Source organism: Hemiscyllium ocellatum, chromosome 6 (genome assembly GCF_020745735.1).
Source record: "Hemiscyllium ocellatum isolate sHemOce1 chromosome 6, sHemOce1.pat.X.cur, whole genome shotgun sequence".
In the NCBI taxonomy this organism is placed as follows: Eukaryota; Metazoa; Chordata; class Chondrichthyes; order Orectolobiformes; family Hemiscylliidae; genus Hemiscyllium; species Hemiscyllium ocellatum.
In genome coordinates, this window is record NC_083406.1 from 85,998,320 (window position 1) to 86,017,546 (window position 19,227).

Genomic DNA, 19,227 nt, shown 5'->3' on the forward strand with positions numbered 1-19,227 from the left:
CAATGAATTTTAATGTTTCCTTACCTGACGTGGTTGTCGCAGAATTTAGTTATCTGAGGCAGATTGATATTGATAACTCGGCCTGCTTGATCCAACTCTGCGGAAGTCGTTCCAGACATCTCATCATCAGCCTTCTCGTAGCCTGAAGATGAACAACCAGTTCCTAATGTTCAGACCAGAGAGAAATCACTCAGTAACTTGAAGTAAACAGAATTTATGCTTACCAATGGCAGATGTTAGAAGTTTGATAAAACAGCAGGGCCACACTCTCAGTAAATTAAGCTGCTGAAAGCAGCACAATGCTCTCTGAACAATGAGTGACAGACAGGTTTTTGTTTGATGCATGTGAAGCACACATACATAGTTATCAGCAGGCTTTCAGGTTTACAAAATAAATAACCTTCAGAGCAACAAAAGGGCCATTATTGTAAAAGAGATAATTTTTCCAGACCAATGGGAAGTCAAGCAATGATACAAGTGCAAGCTGCAAGTGCCACTGCCAGATAAATGGATGCTTTACAACAGAGTATGTCTGACCAAGTAGTATATCACTCGGAGAGTAATAAATTATGCAGACTGATTAGGAATACTTAAATAGACAACTAATGTAATATTAAGGATTTCCCCTCCCAGCATCTTGGGATCCACAGGCAGTTTGTCGCAGCATACACCAATCAGCCCATCTGTCAGTGTTATGCTGAGCTGTGGGGCTGATTCAATAATCACTTCTATTATGTCTAACAACATAATGGATCAGCAGCTACTGCAGTAAACACATCTAAAACGCATAGCCATCAAGAGTTTTATCATTGCATCATAAATATTTGTTCAAAATACAGCCAAAGTAATGCTTCAGGCACAGCTAGTTTAGGAAGAGGAATTGATAAAATGTTAAAAACAGCTCAGCTATGGTTCAACACACTGTTCCATAACTAAGACTATTCACTCTTCACATCATAACTTCTCAATTTCAGTTGAGCACAGAGAGCTGAGGAGCAGTAGACAGTGGAGGAAGAGTCAGTCTGGGTGACTGTTAGTCACTTTCCAATTGATTAACATTAGCTCAGGCTGACAATCTATTTATCCATCGCCTTGACATGCGGGGGTTAGTGAATGGCATTATTGGAGACAGAATCAAATTCTCTGTTCTATAACAGTGATGAATTAAGAATTAATTGGAAGGTCAAAAACACAGTTGGGCTAGTGGCTATATGTACCAATTCACTAGATGTAACTAACTGCATGTCCCAGACATCAGCACTGGGACATCAAACCTATCACTGCATTTATCAATGACATACAGAAAAGAAGTTTGTCTAATCCCAGTTATTAGTAATACTGAACAAGCCAGATCCCAGAGCATGATACACCACAAGATTTTTTTTTACTATTTGTCAGTCAATTACTGAACATATTTACAAGAGTCTATCAAAATATCCTTAACAAAATAACAACATTATTGCACACAAAAACACTCTTACACTTCAAAATAATTCACTGAAATTGTCTTATTACACATATCAAAAAAAAACTTCATCCTCAATGACAATTTTACAAATGCTCAAACCTCAGTGAAGGATCAGCCTGTTTCGACTTTAAACTTCCTTGTTCAGTTGGCACAGATGTACTTGGTTTCTTTCCAGCTAACTTCTCCATTCACAGAATGCGAACTTCTCTAGTCTACGTCTCTTCATAAGACCCTTAAACAAACTGCTAACATCGCTCACTTCTTTCTTAACATGGACTCCTTGTACTCCTATTCCACAGTTGTATGTTTCTGGAGCTTTCGGTCACTGTCATTAAACCACCTATGATTTGTTTTCAGCTACCTTAACTGTTCAGACTTCTAAACTGTACTGCCCCTCTGGCAGGTTTTTCATGCATTCATTGACCTGCTTCTACAGAAACCTGTATTCTCCCTGCACGTCTGGAAGGTCTGTTTCCTAAAGAAAAACATTTCTGCTCCTAGGACACCTTATTGCGAGACAGCAACCCGACTTTATTGTCTCTTCTACTGTTTTCTAAAGCACTGAACTACTCAACTCAAAGGATTTAAAAATCTCATTTAAATACATGTAAACACATTTCCAGGTATCTCTGTGCCACTCAACAGACCTCAAAAATGAAACAAAGTTCTTCCTTTCTTGATGCACACATTACAGAAATACAAATTCATGCTTAAAGATTTACCCAAGAACTCAAGTTTCCAAATAATATATTTTGAACCTTCATCACAGAATAGGGAGACATATATTCAAATTTCCTGACAATGCTAAGTTGCGTGTTAAAGTAAGTAGCCCAGATGGGAGGAAGCAAGTTGCCAAGTAACTTTGACAGCTTAGGAGAGTGGACAAAACGAAGTTCAATTTTAGGAAGTATAACTAAGATAGATATAATCTAGAAAGCATTCTGATCTAAGAAACTAGGAGCTGTGGAAGAAAAGGAATTTGGTAAAGTCTTACTTTGGAGATTTAGACTACCAGGTACAGAAATCACTTAAAGTTAATGAACTAGAACAAAATGTGTTGGCCTTCATCTCAAAGGAGCTGGAAGACAGAAGGCTGGAGATTACTCAAGAGAGTGTTTTAAAGCTTTGATTAGACCAAATCTATTGAGGCTAGGCAATTCCACTTCAGTCCACCCATCACTCTTTCATTGTTTAAGTTGAAGTCCTGGAACTCCCTTCCAAATAACACTGTGGACATCCCTACACCCTAAGGACTACAGTAGTTCAAGAAGCCATGATGTGACACGAGACAATGGATGAATGGAAAACTGCCAGAGATTTCCCTCCCAGTTGGGAACACTTCAGCCGTCAGGGACATTCAGCCTCTGATCTTCAGGTGACCATCCTCCAAGACAGACTTTGAAATATGCAGAATGGCTGAGCAGAGACTGATAGCCAACTTCAGTACCCACGGGGATGGCCTCAACCAGGACCTTGGGTTCATGTCACACTACTGTTGACCCCATTACACCATACATTCTCTCTCTCACTCACTCACAACACACACACACTCTTACATATTCTTAAACTCACGCTCTCTCTCAAACATATACACTCCCCATTCTCACCCATGCGCACACCTTCTCACAGGCTTATACTCCGTCACACTCATCTCAAACTCTACCAAGCACACACACGTGCGCAAACACACACTCTCTCATGCGCACTCAAACTCTCCCGCACATGCACACATACACAAACAAATATATACATCTATGTGGTGAATTTGTATTTGCAAATACATTCTATTTTTGCTCAAAAAGCACACAACCTGCAGGCAGTCAATCCACGTAACAATTTATAAATTCCTACTTTGGAAATCGAGCCAGTCTGACTCAAGATTGGGATACAGACAGACTCTAACCTCACACCTTTAAGATATTGTCTGAGCTGAGATGTCACTTTTTTTATAAAACTTAAGTTATCTCGAGAATGTGACTTCAAAGTAGTTCTGGCATTTACACATTAATAAACCAAAACCTGCAACCCATCCTAAAAGGATGAAAGACTTAACAGCAAGATAGGTTTGTTCAATATATCATTTTAACTGCATGACATTGTATTCTTTTGCTATCGACGTTGTGTTTTATGATCCTGCCCCACGAGTTACCTCATGAAGGGGCAGCGCTCTGTAAGCTAGTATTTCCAAATAAACCTGTTGGACGATAACCTGGTGTTGTGTGATTTTTAACTTAGTTCAACAAACAGCGAATTGCCGACTTCTCCAGGGCAGTTAGGGACAGCAAATGCTGACTGAGCCTCGACTGCCTGTATTCTATGAACAATTTTTTAAAAATATAAAATTTCAAAACTGAATTAGATGTTTGTTTCATAAAGGTATTAAGCAATGGGTAAGCAATGGTCTAATCAAAGCTGAGGTACAGGTCCATCATAATCCAATTTTATGATGGGACATCCAAGAGGGTAGGATTGCTCTACCATTGTTTCAATGTTGATTTAGTCTTAGTTCCCGTGCATTTTATGAATACTTGTTGACCAAATGCATTCATTTCTGAGCACCAGGTATATTTATTTTCCTTAAACATCAAATATGTTATCAATGCAGTTTTTTAAACAGGTGAATGCAGAGAGTTTGATGCTATTATTTGTCTATCAGTCTTTTTCTACTTAGTGCAGATCTAACAGGTTCAGACTAAAGACAAACTAAGTATGCTGGGCTTCCAAGATAGACCCATAAGAACAGAAACAGAAGTAGAAATTAATCATGCATTAGATATGTTGCTTAGATAAATAACACCCAGGCAAGAGTACAAAAATTACAGTTGCCTCTTTAAAATACACTGGAGATAACCTAAAAGAATTTAGAATCATCACTGAGGAAGGAAATGACAATGGATGCTCAGATCAATGTTGGATTTCAAGAGCATTTAACAATGGCAACATCTGGGTTGTTCAGTCAAAAGTGGTCGTGTCATGCATAGCACAGGACAGAAAATCATGCAAGATAGAATGCAAAGGAGTCCATTCCATCCAGTGTGACTCTTTGACAGAGCTATCCGATCAATCCAATGGCCTAGAAAATCTCTTCTCCAATTTCTCTGCTGAAAGTGTTTCCACTGTCACTGCAGGCATTTCTGATCACAGCATGTAAACTGATCAAATCCTGAGTAAAACAAAACTTATTCTTTCTTCATTTACAAACAGCTAGTAAAGGGACCTTAAAGCCAACAATCCAAATGTTATCTAGGCATGATTCATAAAACATGAACCAACGTTAAGAATTACAAAAAAAAATTACACTATGCCAATCATACATCCACTACTGCATAGCAAAAGATACTGGATATTTGAAATCATACTATCGGATATAATTTGCTAAGATTTAACACCCTCATCAAATATCTTCCTATATAACATAATATCTTAGCACCATGTTACTTCAGGCATTTGGTACTCTGGATAGAATAACAAGCTCAGACTACAACACTACTTCAGGTGTTTACCATGCTAAATAATATAATCTAAAAAAAGAGAGAAGTTATAATCCTTAAAGGCTATATATTTTGTTATAAATTAGCAAAAAGTACATGATGTTGACTGTTAGAGTCATAGAGTCATACAGCCACACAGCATGGAAACAGACCCTTCGGTCCAACTAGTTCACATCGATCATGTTCCCAAACTAAATTAGCCCCACCTGCCTGTGTTTGGCCCATATCCTTCCAAATCTTTCCTAGTCATGTGCTTATCCAAATGTCTTCTAAATATTGCAACTGTACCTACAACCACTGCTTCCTCTGGAAGTGCATTCCACACAGTAACCACCTCTGTGTAAAAAAAGTTGCCCCCAAGTCCTTTTTAAATCGCTCTCCTCTCACCTTAAAATTTATATGTCCCCTAGTTTTGAACTCCCCACCTTAGGGAAAAGGCCTTTGCTACTCACCTTATCTCATGATTTCATAGACTTCAACCTCAATCGCCAATGCTCCCGTGAACAAAGTCCCAGCCTACTTTTAAAACACCAACCCTCAATTCTGGCAACATGCTAGTAAACCTTTTTTTAAAATCCTCTCCAGTTTAATAATATCCTTCCTATAACAGGGCAAACAGACCTGCACAGAATACTCCAGGATAGGCCTCACCAATGTCCTGTATGATCTGAACAGGACGTCCCAATTCCTATACTCAAAAGATCTGAGCAACAAAGGCAAGCATGCTAAACACCTTCTTAGCCAACCTGTCTACCTGTGACATAAATTTCAAAGACTTAAAAACCTTAACCCCTAGGTCTCTCAGTTCTACAACACTACCCAGGGCTATAGCATTAATTGTATCAATTGTTTCCAGACAATGTGCAACATGACTGACAGCTAAAAGATATAACTGACAAAGATTCACACCAGTCATCCTGCTTGATATAATGCACGCGTATTGACTGTTAATGGTTCATTCAGGATATATTTTTCCGACAGGAAGCAAACAACAGAGTTTTCCTAATGGTTCCGCTATTGACACATTCTCCAGTGTGCCTGGTTGGAAAAATATTCAGGAATGCAGTCAAGTACAGTATAACACTTCAAGAAACAAGAGCTGCATTTCCACAACAATTCAATCCTGACCACAATGACACAAAAATTTACTTAAAAGGCAATGTCTGTTTGCTTTTAAAAGAGTGAAGAGGAAGAAATGTGTTAAATCCGGAAAAAAATGTGGGAGAGAAAAAGAGCTGGTAGATAAACAAGAGAATACTTACTCCTTCATTATGTTGACCTGTCAGATAGTATTCACACACCTTTCCCGAACCTCAAAATCCATACATCCCTCTCTTTGGGGAAATACCTATGTGAAGTATTCATTAAGGAAACCATCCATTCCCTCTTGCTCCACACATAATTTCCCTCCGGTATCCTTGAGAGGATCTACTCTTTCTCTAGTTACCCTCTTGCTCCTAATATATAGAGTCATATAAAATGCCTTGAGATTCTCCTTAACCCTGCTGACTAAGGACATTTTCGCCTTTATAACTCCCTGTTTGAGCTCCTTCCTGCTTTCTCTACATTCATCAAGGATTTCATCTGTTTTTAAAATAGCCTAGTCTTTACATATGCTTTCTTTTTGTTGATTGTCAATTATTTCCCCGTCATCTAAGATTCCTGAATCCTGCTATTCCTATCCTTGATTTTCACAAAAATCCTCCACTCTAATCAACTGGTCTCTAAAAGAGTTGTGCGTCAGACATGGATTTATCCTGAAACAGCCGCTCCCAAACCGCATTCTCCAATTCTTGCCTAATCCAGTTAAAGTTGGTCTTCCCCAATTTAACATCTTCACCCTTACCCATAAGTATTACAGAAATATGGTCTCTATTCCCAAAACGCTCCCCTGCTGAAACTTTGATCACCTGGCTGAGCTCATTTCCCAACACCAGGACCAGTATGGCCCCTCCTCAATGGACTATCCACATACTATCTTCCTAGACAACCTAACACATTTAAATCCAGGAATCCAAAATCCTGGCACTAAGGCAGTCCCAGTCAATATGGCGGGGGTGGGGGGAATTAAAATCATCCACCACATCAACCCTGTTATTTTCACATCTTTCCAGAATTACACTACATATCTCTCCCTCTACCTCCTGCTGACAGCTAGGAAGTCAGTAGTACAATCCTAGAATTGTGACTGCACCCTCCTATTCCCTCCACAGTGTTCTCCCTCAACACAGCTGTGATATGCTCCCTAACCAGTAATGCACCTACCCGACCTCTTTACATCGATATCCCGGAACATTTGACAGCCATTCCTGCCCCGTCCCATTTTCAACCACGTCTCTGTGATAGTAACAACATCATAATTGCACATATTAATCTAGGCTCTAAGTCCATCCAGCTTGTCTGTTATACTTCTTACATTGAAGGAAATATAGTTCTGCTGAGCTCAGCAACTTCTCCTTGACTACTCTTCCTCTCTTCCCCAGTCTCTATCCGTACTGACCCGCTGCTCCAGTTTTCACCCACATGCCACACTCGTTTCAACCCTTCCTTGTGGCAATATCAAACCTCCCTGCCAGCATATTGGTGCCCCTCCAGTATAGGTCCTTCCTTGGAAGACATCCGAATGATTGATATATCTGAAGCCCTGCCAACTACACCAGCTCTTTAACGACTTGTACAATTGTACTCCTAATTCTCTATTCCTAGCCTCAGTAGTATGTGGCACAGGGAATAATCCTGACATTACTACCGTGGAAATCCTGCTTTTTAGTTTACTACCTAACTCCCTGAATTGTTGTTGCAGGACCTTATTACTCTTCCTACTTATGTTATTTGTGCCAATATGGACAATGACTTTTGTCTGTTTACCCTCCTATTTCAGAATGCCCTAACCCGCTCAGAGACACCCATGATCCTGGCACCAGGGAGGCAACATACCATCCTGGAGTCTCTCCTGTAGCGACACTTTGTCCCCCAACTCTGTGTAACAGGGCCAGTCATGGTGCCACTGCTGAGGCTGCTGCAGCTGTCACCTAACGGGCCAACCTCTCATCAATATCCCAAACAGAATACCTGTTTGACAGGAGAACAACCACAGGGGATTCCCTTATATCATACTAAAATTGTACTGAGGTGTCAACCAACTCAAGTTCAATATTGGACTTGAGCTCAAACTGGCTGACATGGAGATAGAAGCACTACAAGTCAGGCAAACTGTCAAAAACACACACAATTGTCTACACATTGTTATACTTACAGTAAAATAACATGTAGTGGAATTATTTATTGGTTTCAATTCCAGAAAACGTTTCCTTATTCTGGTTGAATACTAGCTCAGTTGAATTTTTTCTGGCAAACTTATGATGTACACCCTGCTGCAGTCGCAATATTACCAAGATTGATCCTGAAAGAGGAAATGAACCATATCGGACTCAGCATATGTCGCAAGAGCCACCCATTTGCAAATAGCAGGGGATACCATATGGAAACAAAATAATACAATTCCTGAACAGATGACAGCAGGACACTCTCATTATTTTGCTCAGAGAAAGTGGACTATGGAATAAGAGAAGTGGTTCTCTTATTCCATAGTCTAAAACAGCTATGTTAAGTCTCCATGTCCTATTGCCTTCTGGTCATATAATCACAGGAAAGAAATCAGACACCAGGTCGCTTAATTTACCTGCAACTTGACATACGTCAGAAAACAGATAGTCACTTTTGTATACATCTGACTTCAGGGAGATACTTATTGGTTTACTGATCCAACTATCATCACTGGTCACACATTGCAGTGACACCGGTTTTCAGTGAGAACTGTACAGTTATTAAAATGTACTAAATATTAAGTGACATTCAGTTACATGCACGAAATTTTTTTAAATTTTAATTTTTTTAAGGAAAGACAATGGCCAAGTGGTATTAGTCACCGGACTATTAATTCAGAGACCCAGATGGTGCTCTGGGGGCCCAGATTTGAATGGTGGAATTCCAATTCAATTTTTAATATCTGGTATTAAGAATCTAGTGATGACCATGAATCCACTGTTCATTGTTGAAAAACCCATCTGGTTCAGTAATGTCCTTTGGGAAGGAAACAGCCATCCTTACCTGGTCTGGTCTACATGTGACTCCAGACCCACAGCAATATGTTTGACTCTTAACTAGCCTCTGGGTAATTAGGGATGGGTAATAAACACTGCCTACCAGGTCCACGTCCCATGAATGAATAAAGAAAAAAAAAGTTAAAGTTAATTGGGGATTCTTATTCCTAATTTTCACACCTCACCATTCTCTATCACCTTCTTTGCCATGACCATTCTATCCTCTGCTTCTGCTTTCTCATACTGTGTCTTCAAAAATCCTCAAACTCAATCTCAAAATAATTTATTTACAAGACATTTTTACAAGTTATAATAATATCATCATAAAGCTAAGTATTATTTTACAGCTTACTGGTTTCATTATTCTCTATTTTTACATTTAAAATTATTATTCAAGAGAAAATATGCTTCCAACTCCTAAACGTTAAGTAAAGAATGATTGCTTCCACGATTAATATACAATTGGGAATGCTACACTTTAACTCAGCTCCATGACATAACAATATCAAAGTACATTGAACACGATAATATAACTTTGATTTAAAGGTTAACTATAATTGAGAATTACATTTTACAATAGTTAAGCAGGCACAAGTAAATTGTTGTACTTCTAGTTATGATTTATAAATAATTTTTCTAACAAATATTAGCCAATGAAAAGGAAAAACGAAGATCGACTGGTTAACTAATTTTAAGTGAAGGATTCCAGGTCATCAAGTCATCCAGAAATGACATGCAATCCAAGCATATTGGGATAATAATCACATTTAATCACAATTCTGAGGATGATTAAACAACTGTCTTCCATCAAATAGCAGCACCAATGCTATACATACAATGTCTGTATTCCACCAACTGTAATTAGTACTAATGAAGCCATAATTAACACAGACATTCTGACTTACTAATATTCTATTCATTTACACAGTCAATGCACACTCATGTAAATGCCAGATTGAGTAAACATTGTTGAAGTCTGAAGAACATGTTTGAGTGCTGAAGGTGGTGACATCACAGATAGTCAATACACTGTTCATTCTAGAGATTCTGGAATGATTCCCACAGACTGGAAATGTCACTCCACTATTCAAGTAGAAACTGAAATGGAAAATAGGAAAGTACAACCTTTTGAGTAGAATGAGGCCAAGGTATCGAAACACACAGAAGGAATTAGCGTAACTGTCACCATCACTGTGATATTAGTCATAAATTGAAGAGAATATCATTAACAGTACTTAATACTAGAATCGATAATAAAAGATGTTATAAAATTGCTACTTGCATATTAATGATTAATAGGCATAGACGATATGGATCTGTGAATGGGAAATCAGGCTCGATGAAGCAATTGGAGTTTTTTTTTCAGGACTGTCACTAAAAAAAGTTGATAAAAAGGAATCCACAGACATAATATATATGGATTTTCAAAAGGTCTCTGATAAAGGTCCCCACAGGAGATTGGTGAGCAAAACTAAAACACATGGGATGGGGGTAATGTACTGTCATAGGTTAAGGATTTGCCGAAAGGCAGAAAACATGAGGATGAATAAACGGGTCATTTGCACTTTGGAAGGCTATAACTAGAGGGCTACTGTAGGGATCAGTACTTGGGCAGCTGTTCACAATACAGTATATATCAACGTTTTGAAGTAGGGAGTAAATGTAACATATCCAAATTTGCAGGTGATACACGCTAAGTGGAAATGTGTGTTGTGAGGAAGATGTAAAATGGTCTCATGAGGAATTAAACAGGCTTAGGTGATTGAGTAAGAACATGGCAGACGGAATAGAAAGAGTTGAAATGTGAAATCATAAACTTTGATAAGGAGAAAAGGTATACAGACTTTTTCTTAAATGGAAAGAGGTTGGAAAGTGGAGATGTGCAAGGGACCTAGGTGCCCTTATCAGTAAGTCACTGAAGGTTACATGGGGTGCAGCAAACAATTAGACGCTAATGGAATATTAGTCTTTATTCCAAGTTGTGCAGATGTAGTGAAGTTTTGCTTCAGTTGTATAACAGCTTGGTTAGACTGAACCTGCAGTACAATGTGCTGTTCTGATTTCCTTACAAAAGGATATCATTGCCATAGAGGGAGTGCAATGAAGGTTCTCCAGACTTATTACTGGGATGGAAGGATTGTCCTACAAAGAGCAAATTGTGCCTGTTTTCTCTAGAGTTTTCAAGAATGAGTGCTGATCTCGTTGAAACCTACAAAATACTTACGAAGGATAGACAGTGTTATTGCAGACAAAATGCTTCTCTTGAATGAGGAGTCTAGAAGCAGAGATATAATTTTAAAAATGAGGGGTATACCTTTAGGACTGAGAAGAGGAGAAATGTAGAGAGTTCTGAACTTTCGGAATTATCTATTGCAAAAAGCAGTGGAAGCTCCGCCTTTGAGCCTGTTTAAGTCACAATTGATAGATTTCTGATTATCAATCACATAAAAGATTAGGGGATAATATGACATTAAAGGCACTGAAATATTCAATGAGTAAAAATCATATTGTTACGACACAAAGGTCAAACACACATTTAATTAAACCAAATATCCAGAAAAGCTTGTCTCACCTCGCAATCTATTAAAATATCAGTGACAGAGAACTCCTAAATTCCACGATTTAAAGCAAACTAACAATTTATTTTCTTAACTCTAATAGTGAAGGCTAAACAACAACTATTCACAAATCCAAGCCTTCCTTTCCTTAACTACTTAATATCTGACCCCTACTCTATAAAAAACAATGCTGTTATTAACAATACATTCACTTATTCTCAAGATCACACAGTCCGTCTTCATTGCTATCCTGAAATTCTAGCTGATGATCCCCCAGGGTGGTTGTCTTTCTTTTTTTTTAACCATGAGTAGGTTTTACGTAAAAGGTACCTTTGAAAGATTGTGCTTCCTAATTTCTTTGGCAGCAAGATGTCAGATGGGCAGTTAGCTCTCTGGCTCAACACCCTTTGCTCGGAAGTTGCTCTCTGACCAATTTTCAAAATGCCCACATGTTTTATACCCTCCATGACACATTAAACTGGTATAATTTGATTAATTTCCAGGTGTCAAAGCAATAAATTCAAACTCAATTGGGTTTTACTATCTTGGATATAATTTAAACTCATTGGTTAAATTCAAATTGTCATCAAAATAGCAACCAAAACTCAGGTATCCATTTAACAACCATTTGCTATATGGATCTATTTTGGAACAACTCATCTCTCAGCCTTTCTATTCGGAAAGCCGAGCCTGCACTTTAATTTTATTTCAAAGTTCAAAAAACAGTTTCTATTTTAAAGTGAATATACATGTTTTTGACTTTGTAACAATATTAAATGGCAGAGCATGCTCGATTAGTTGAATGGCCTACTCTTGATCCCATGTTCCTCTGAACATACAATTACATCCAGTTATGCTTTCATGTTTTACAAGAACTAAAATTTTGTTAACTATTTTCTATTCCTGGGCTTTGTGCTATCATTTTTAGTTTTTTTGCTTTAATTCATAATCTGGTTGCAAAGCTTTTTCTTTAAAATAAATATGAACACCTGCTAAAGTAATTTGAACAATGTGAATGAAAGTGATAGGACTATACACCACCAATTTTGACAAAATATTAAAATAAAGCTAGAAAATAGTTAACAAGTGCACAAACCTTTAGAAGGAAAGAATTAAAAACATTTATATCTGTTACTGATGGGGTGAAGGCATTTGTCACCCCGAAAACACTCTCAGTACTGTGCAAAACACACTTGCACTGTACCTCGGCCAGTACTGCCTATGACATCATTTCATCCTCTTCGTTCACACTCATTGCACATAACCCGGCATCAGGGCTTACATAAATTGAACATGTGAAATGGTGTCTACATATGCCCAATAAAGGGCGGGGGGGTGGGGGGGCGGCGGAAAGAGAGTTGCGGTCAGGGTACACAGTGAGCAGATGATTGAAATAAACTGCAGAGTACTCTCATCACCATGAAAGGGTATTAGTCCAGTCCAATTGAAAACTGTAGGCCTTATAGCCAGATAAAAAAGTGACTAAAGCGGGAGAAATGATGAGCACTGAGAAACTCTTATACAACTTGGTTAAATGACGTATTATACAAAACTTGAAGGTGCATTGGAATCTCAGAAAATAGGTCAGAAATAATCAAAAACAGAAATTGCTGGAAAAATACAAGAAAGCAGAGTTAATGTTTTGGGTCTCTAGACCCTTCTTCAGAACGGATTATAGCTCAGAAAAGGTATTTATATATGCTAAAGGGGAGAAAGGAGGAGTAAACGATAGGTGGAGATGGACCCCAGAGAGACAGAAGGACATTTGGACAAACAAAGATAAAGATCAGCCTGGGAGAATGAATACAAATAAACCATTATCAACTACTAATGATTCCCATTAGCAGCTATTGATTCTCCTAGGCTGACCTTTATTTACTCCTTTGTCTGCTTCTCTCTCTTTCTCTCTCTCTCTCTCTCTCTCTGGACTAAGTGCGACCATCTCATTGTCTCCAGGAGGACAAAGTCCCATTTTCATATTGAGTATGCTCTCCATCATGTTGCGTGGCACAAACACCTTGCTAAATGGGACAGACTTCAAACAGATCTAGCAACAAAAGATTAGGCATCCATGAGGTGCCTTGGGACATCAACCACAGCAGAATCATACTCCAAAACAATCCGCTATTTCGGGGGGCAGCATGTCCCCTATTCAAAGCAGGGGGATCAACCTGGTTCAACAGATAATGCAGGAGGGCTTGCCGGAGGAGCACCAGGCATACTTAAAAATGAGCTGTCAACCCGGTTAGTGCACCAAACAGCAAAATCAGCAAGTAACAGAACTAGGAACCAGATAAGCAATCCCACAACCAATGGATTAGATCTGCGCTCTGTAGTCCTGCCACATCCAGTCATAAATGGTAGTGGGCGATTAAACTTTTTGCAGGAAGAGGCTCCACAAATGTCCTCATTCTCAAAGATATGAGCCTAGCACACTAGATGCAAAGGATAAGGTTTGCATCAAGCTTCAGCCAGAAGTGTCAAGTGGATGATCGATCTCAGCCTCCTCCAGAGGTCCCCAGCATCAGCTCTTTAGTGGTACTGTAGGCCTAGCTACACCATATGGACTGCAGCACTTCAAGAACTCAGCTCAACAGCTCCTTCTCAAGGGCAATAAATGCTAGCCTGCCAGTGATGCCTTATCCCACAAGCGATTTTTTAAAAAATCAATGATGATAATATCAGGAAGGGATGGTTAGATTTGCTCCTGTCGAACTGTCTGGCATGAATGCGGTGTAAATGTTAAAAATGTAGCCACTTATCAGCCCAAACCTGAATGGTGTTCTAGCCCTTGCTGCATATGACCACGGAATGCTTCCACATCTAAGAAGTCACAAAATACAGAAAAGTTCAAAGAGCTATATGTAGAAAGGCAAAATAAGGAAACACCTGTCTCGAAATAGCATTAAAATAGGTGAAGATGGAATAAAAGATACTTGAGATTATTACACCATTCTAAATCTGTCTAATCAAAGAGGATAACCATAAACAAAGCCCGTATAATATTGCAATACTTGGTAAAAGCATCCCTAGGTGGTCACAACTGGACTTCAGTGCTCAGACCAGATCACATCATGAGCTGAAGTGTTGCAGGAACAGTTCACATCATTGCATTTGAATAGATAAATGCAGAACATTACTTTCAAGTAAACTGCACATTAAATACAATTTTCAATTTAGCCATCCAATTTTGCTTCAATCATAGGGTCCCAATTATTTTAAAATGGCCCACATTTTTCAGCATCACACCACTGATCTTCATTGAAAGAGGGAGGAGTTTTGCTGCGGGACCTGATTAGCTTTCGCCTCCCACATACTCCATGCTGAGAGGCCTGCTGTGATCCTCATTAATGGGACCACCACAAACCCTACCGCAGTGGAAAACAGTGTCAAACGAGACAGTGTAATTGCACTAAAACTCTTCTCCATTTGCCCTCATCACCAAATAATCATTCACAGGATTGGAAATAATTTACAAAACAGATGGAAAACAATTTGACCTATACCACCTTCAAACCAAAACCATTTCAATTTCAGTCACAGATTTTCAGCATGCATTTGACACTTGTGCGTGTGGACTCATACAGAAGTTGTGCTTCAGATCATTGACAACACCTTCTCCAAAACACGTGTGAAATTGAGCCGATCACTTAACAATTGGGAAGGAGAACTTAAAAGCTAGCTTTCCTGTAAGAGAAATGGTGATGAATCAAGGCATATGAACAAAAAAATACAAATACTGAATTTTCAAAATAAAAACTGAAAACATTAAAAATACACACAGCAAATCACTTATCCTCACAAACAGAAAGGGACATCTTAAAATCACAATACATGTTTCATTTTATAATAACAAGATTCAATATACCAATTACATTGACCAAAGGAAGATTGGATTTTCTTTTTTTTTGGCTAAGTACACGGAAATTATAAATCACTAATCCATTTTCTTAGATCATTCTTCCTTACTCAGACTTACTGGCAGATGCATATCCTATACTCGCTCAAATTTCAAACAATTGCATCTGCTGTTCAATTGTATAATGCAGCCAATAATGAACATCTCAGCTTGTGATGGTCTGATATTAGGATAGATGCATTAATGTTTCGATGCCTTTCCAAGTTTATTCACTTTTCTTGGTCCATCTTAATTTTGTCACTCTATTGAATGGCACAGTGAATAGCAAATGTATGTTTGTCAACTATTCTGGATTCATTTGTTCAAGCCTGTATTTATGTCAACATTTTTGGAGTCTTTTTTGGCTCTGAAGCAGAGGCTGAGTGTTCAGGCTTCACTACAGAGATCTGAACAAATCCATTACTGTGGTGGTGCTTTCTGGACATTATACTGATGCCACAACTGGTTGGATGTTGAAAATTCTGAACAACAATTTCCCCAGTGTCCTGACCAGTACTTGTTCCTCAATCAAAGTCTTAAATTTCTTTTTGATCAAACGCATTGGATTTCAGTAGGTTACTGATCAAATTAGCAGCTAGTTTCTCCATGGATGGACAAGGAACTTACTTTTCCAACATATCCAACCCAAAAATGCAATACATTCTGTCATGCAAGATGAACACATTCAGGTTTTCTGAGAGTTTATAAATAGAAAATATTCTTCATCACATAAAAGATAGCCTCCTTATTATATCAAGCAGAGCAGAAATTTACCCTTTCTGCAACTCCATCCAAGAGCTAAATTTTACCTTTCAGAACTTTTTTTTGACTGTGACTTGCAGCATATTATGAAACGTAGCCCAAAGGAAAAATACTGCATCAAAACAGGGGGGAGAAAGGAATGAATTCAGAAAAAAAATTGCAAACTATCTTTAAGAAACACAGTATCCATACAAACAAGGAATAAGAGTAGCCCACTTGACCCTTCAAGCCTGCTCTGCCATTCAATAAGATCTGATTTTACCTCAACTCCACATCCTTGCAGGCCTTCAAGAATCTTTCATCCCCTTGGTTATCAAGAATCTACCTACTCCTGCCTTGAAATATTTAAAGATTCTATATCCACTGCCTTCTGAGGAAGGTAATTCCAAAGATTCAAAATGGAGAGAAAAATCAAGCTTCATCACAACAAGTGGCAATTAAGAGGCCAAGTGAAATACTTGACATATGTTCTTAAAGCTTTTCTAAAAGCCCAAAGGCCATCCATTATGAAGTAGCAGCTTCATCAGTGAAATCATCCATGTTAAACATCTTCATCACACACGATGGAGGCCAATTGCAAACAGTCAAAGAAGCACGTGAAAACACGAGAACCTCACCCATTGACTGCCTGCCCGCCTAAACTATGGCAAGGCTCGTGGATCCAGTATTGGACTATTCAGTTAACTCAGGGACTAAAAGACAAAAATCAACTATACATACAGTCCAGAAGAGAACCTTCAGCCTATTGAGTCTATAATGTCAGAAATATGCAACAGTGCCACTTTCTCACATCAGGGCCACAGCTTTGAATGTTATGACAATTCAAGTGCTCATCCAAGTACTTTTATAGGTTGTGAGGTTTCCCACCTCAACTGCATTCAGGCAGTGCATTCTGTACCCCCACCATCCACTGGGTAAAACATTTTTCTCCAATTCTCCTCTAAACCTCCTGCCTTTCACTGTCTAATTATACCCCTTCATTATTAACTTTTCAATTAAGGGGAATAGCTGATTCCTTTCCTCTTTGCCTATGCCTCTCTTAATCCTATATCCTTTTGTCAGGTCCTCCTTCAACCTTCCCTGCTCCAATGAAAACAACCCAAGCCTTATCCAGCCTCACTTCATAGCTGAAATACTCTATCCAAGGAAACATCCTGGTGAAGCTCCTCTGCACTCCTTCCCGTGCAATCTCATCCATTTTATAGTGTGGTGACTAGAATTACACACAGTTCTCCAGCTGTGGCCCAACCAAAACTCTGCATAGCTCCAACATGACCTCACTGCTCTGATCATCTATGTCATGAATGATAAAGGCAAGCCTCCTGTACGATTCCTTAGCCACCCTGTCAAACTGTCCTGCCACCTTTAAAGGTTATGTGGACAAACACCCCAATTTCCTTCTGAGTTTCCTAGTGTCCAGCCATTCATTAAGCATTCCCTTATCTTGTTCCTTTTTCCAAAGTGCATCATCTCACATTTATCAGGGTTACATTCCATCTGCCACTGATCTGCCTAACTGACCAATTAATTTATATCCTCCTGAAACCTTCCTTCTCACAGTCAACCATCTAGCCAATCTTGGTGTAATCCTCAATCTTGAGTATTTGCCTAAAGAAAGGAAAGATGATGATTTATATTCATCTGTTTAAGAGCATTTCACATATTTTTCCCTTATCTAATTGTTTCATTCTGACCTGTACAATTCTTTTCAAGGAAGGAAGATGATTGCCACCCCTCTCTTGTTTTTAATTTTAGACTAATTTAAAGAAATAGATTAACACAATATTCTATCAACTTTGGAAAAAAACATCAAGTCAAAATCAACATGGATTGCAGGGACAAGAGTCTACATTTTCTGCCTTGAAGTCTGGTTAATAACCTGCTCATATTAGAAGTAAATAAGCTTTCTTCAAAGTTTCCACAATGACTGATCATTGATTTAGACTTAGTACACTGTGTACATTCTACTGTAGAACAAAATTCACTGAACATTCTCTCCGGTGGGCAAAACTGTCAGTTTGAAACCTTAATTAAGATGACCTACTGCCAAAAACTAAGATATTAAGCCAACTCAATTCATAGAAGTCATTTTGATTTTAAATTCTTCCTGTGGAAATTAGAAATTTTTGGTAGTAAGAGAGGAAATGGGAGATAAACACTTCTTGCAGGTATCTCAAGTCAAAAAAAAATGCAATCTGATTACTATATTCAAGTGAGTCAAATATCATTGATAGGAAACCCCTGAGAGACTATGGTGATTGCCCACATGTTTTGGGAGTAGCTCATGTTTTATATCATAGTAATGGTTCCTTTTAAAGCTGCATTTCTCCAAAAGATGTTTGAGAAAGTGCGGACTGCAGATGCTGGAGATCAGAGTCAGAAAGTGTGGCACTGGAAAAGCACAGCAGGTCAGGCAGCATCCAAGGAGCAGGAGTGTCAATGTTTTGGACATAAGAAGAGCTCATGGCCGAAACATCAACTCTCTTGCTCCTTGGATGCTGCCTGACCTGCTGTGCTTTTTGAGCGCCACACTTTTCTCTGAAACTTACGTACTTACATATTGTAAATAAAAAGCTGGCTTCCAGTAATTGAATGTGTGACCAAATTGCCATGGAGATAAACAAGAAAAAATTAATGTGAAGTTAAATCATAAAGATAACCAGATTCTTGTTTTCTGTGAATTTCAATTCATTTAGAAAAAGCTAGCTAGGGGAACATTTTCTTTCAAGTAGAGTTTGGATAAAATTCTGTGTGCTAAAAAAAACTAACTTAAAACTCTGCTTAACCGAATGACTCAAGTTAAATTTCTGGCATAGCTAAGCTGAGGGAGGACAGAGAGAGAGAGAAATCAGAGAGGATAAAGAAAGGAAAGGAGCAAGAGAGCGAGAGCGAGTGAGAGAATGAAACAGATCAACATACAAGAAGATAGAGTTAAAAAATATTATAA

General features: G+C 38.5%; 1 protein-coding gene across 4 annotated transcripts in view; it reads right to left on the minus strand.

The window, feature by feature from the left end:
* Nucleotides 1-19,227, minus strand: part of atp8a2 (ATPase phospholipid transporting 8A2) — a 564,661-nt gene that overhangs the window by 449,515 nt on the left and 95,919 nt on the right. For 3 of the 4 annotated variants that reach the window (XM_060826104.1, XM_060826105.1, XM_060826106.1), the window contains one exon: nucleotides 25-163. In XM_060826104.1, the coding sequence (XP_060682087.1) occupies nucleotides 25-163 (139 nt within the window). Of the gene's footprint in view, nucleotides 1-24; nucleotides 164-8,215; nucleotides 8,267-19,227 lie in introns of those variants that run through there. The other variant, XM_060826107.1, reaches the window with a different exon arrangement.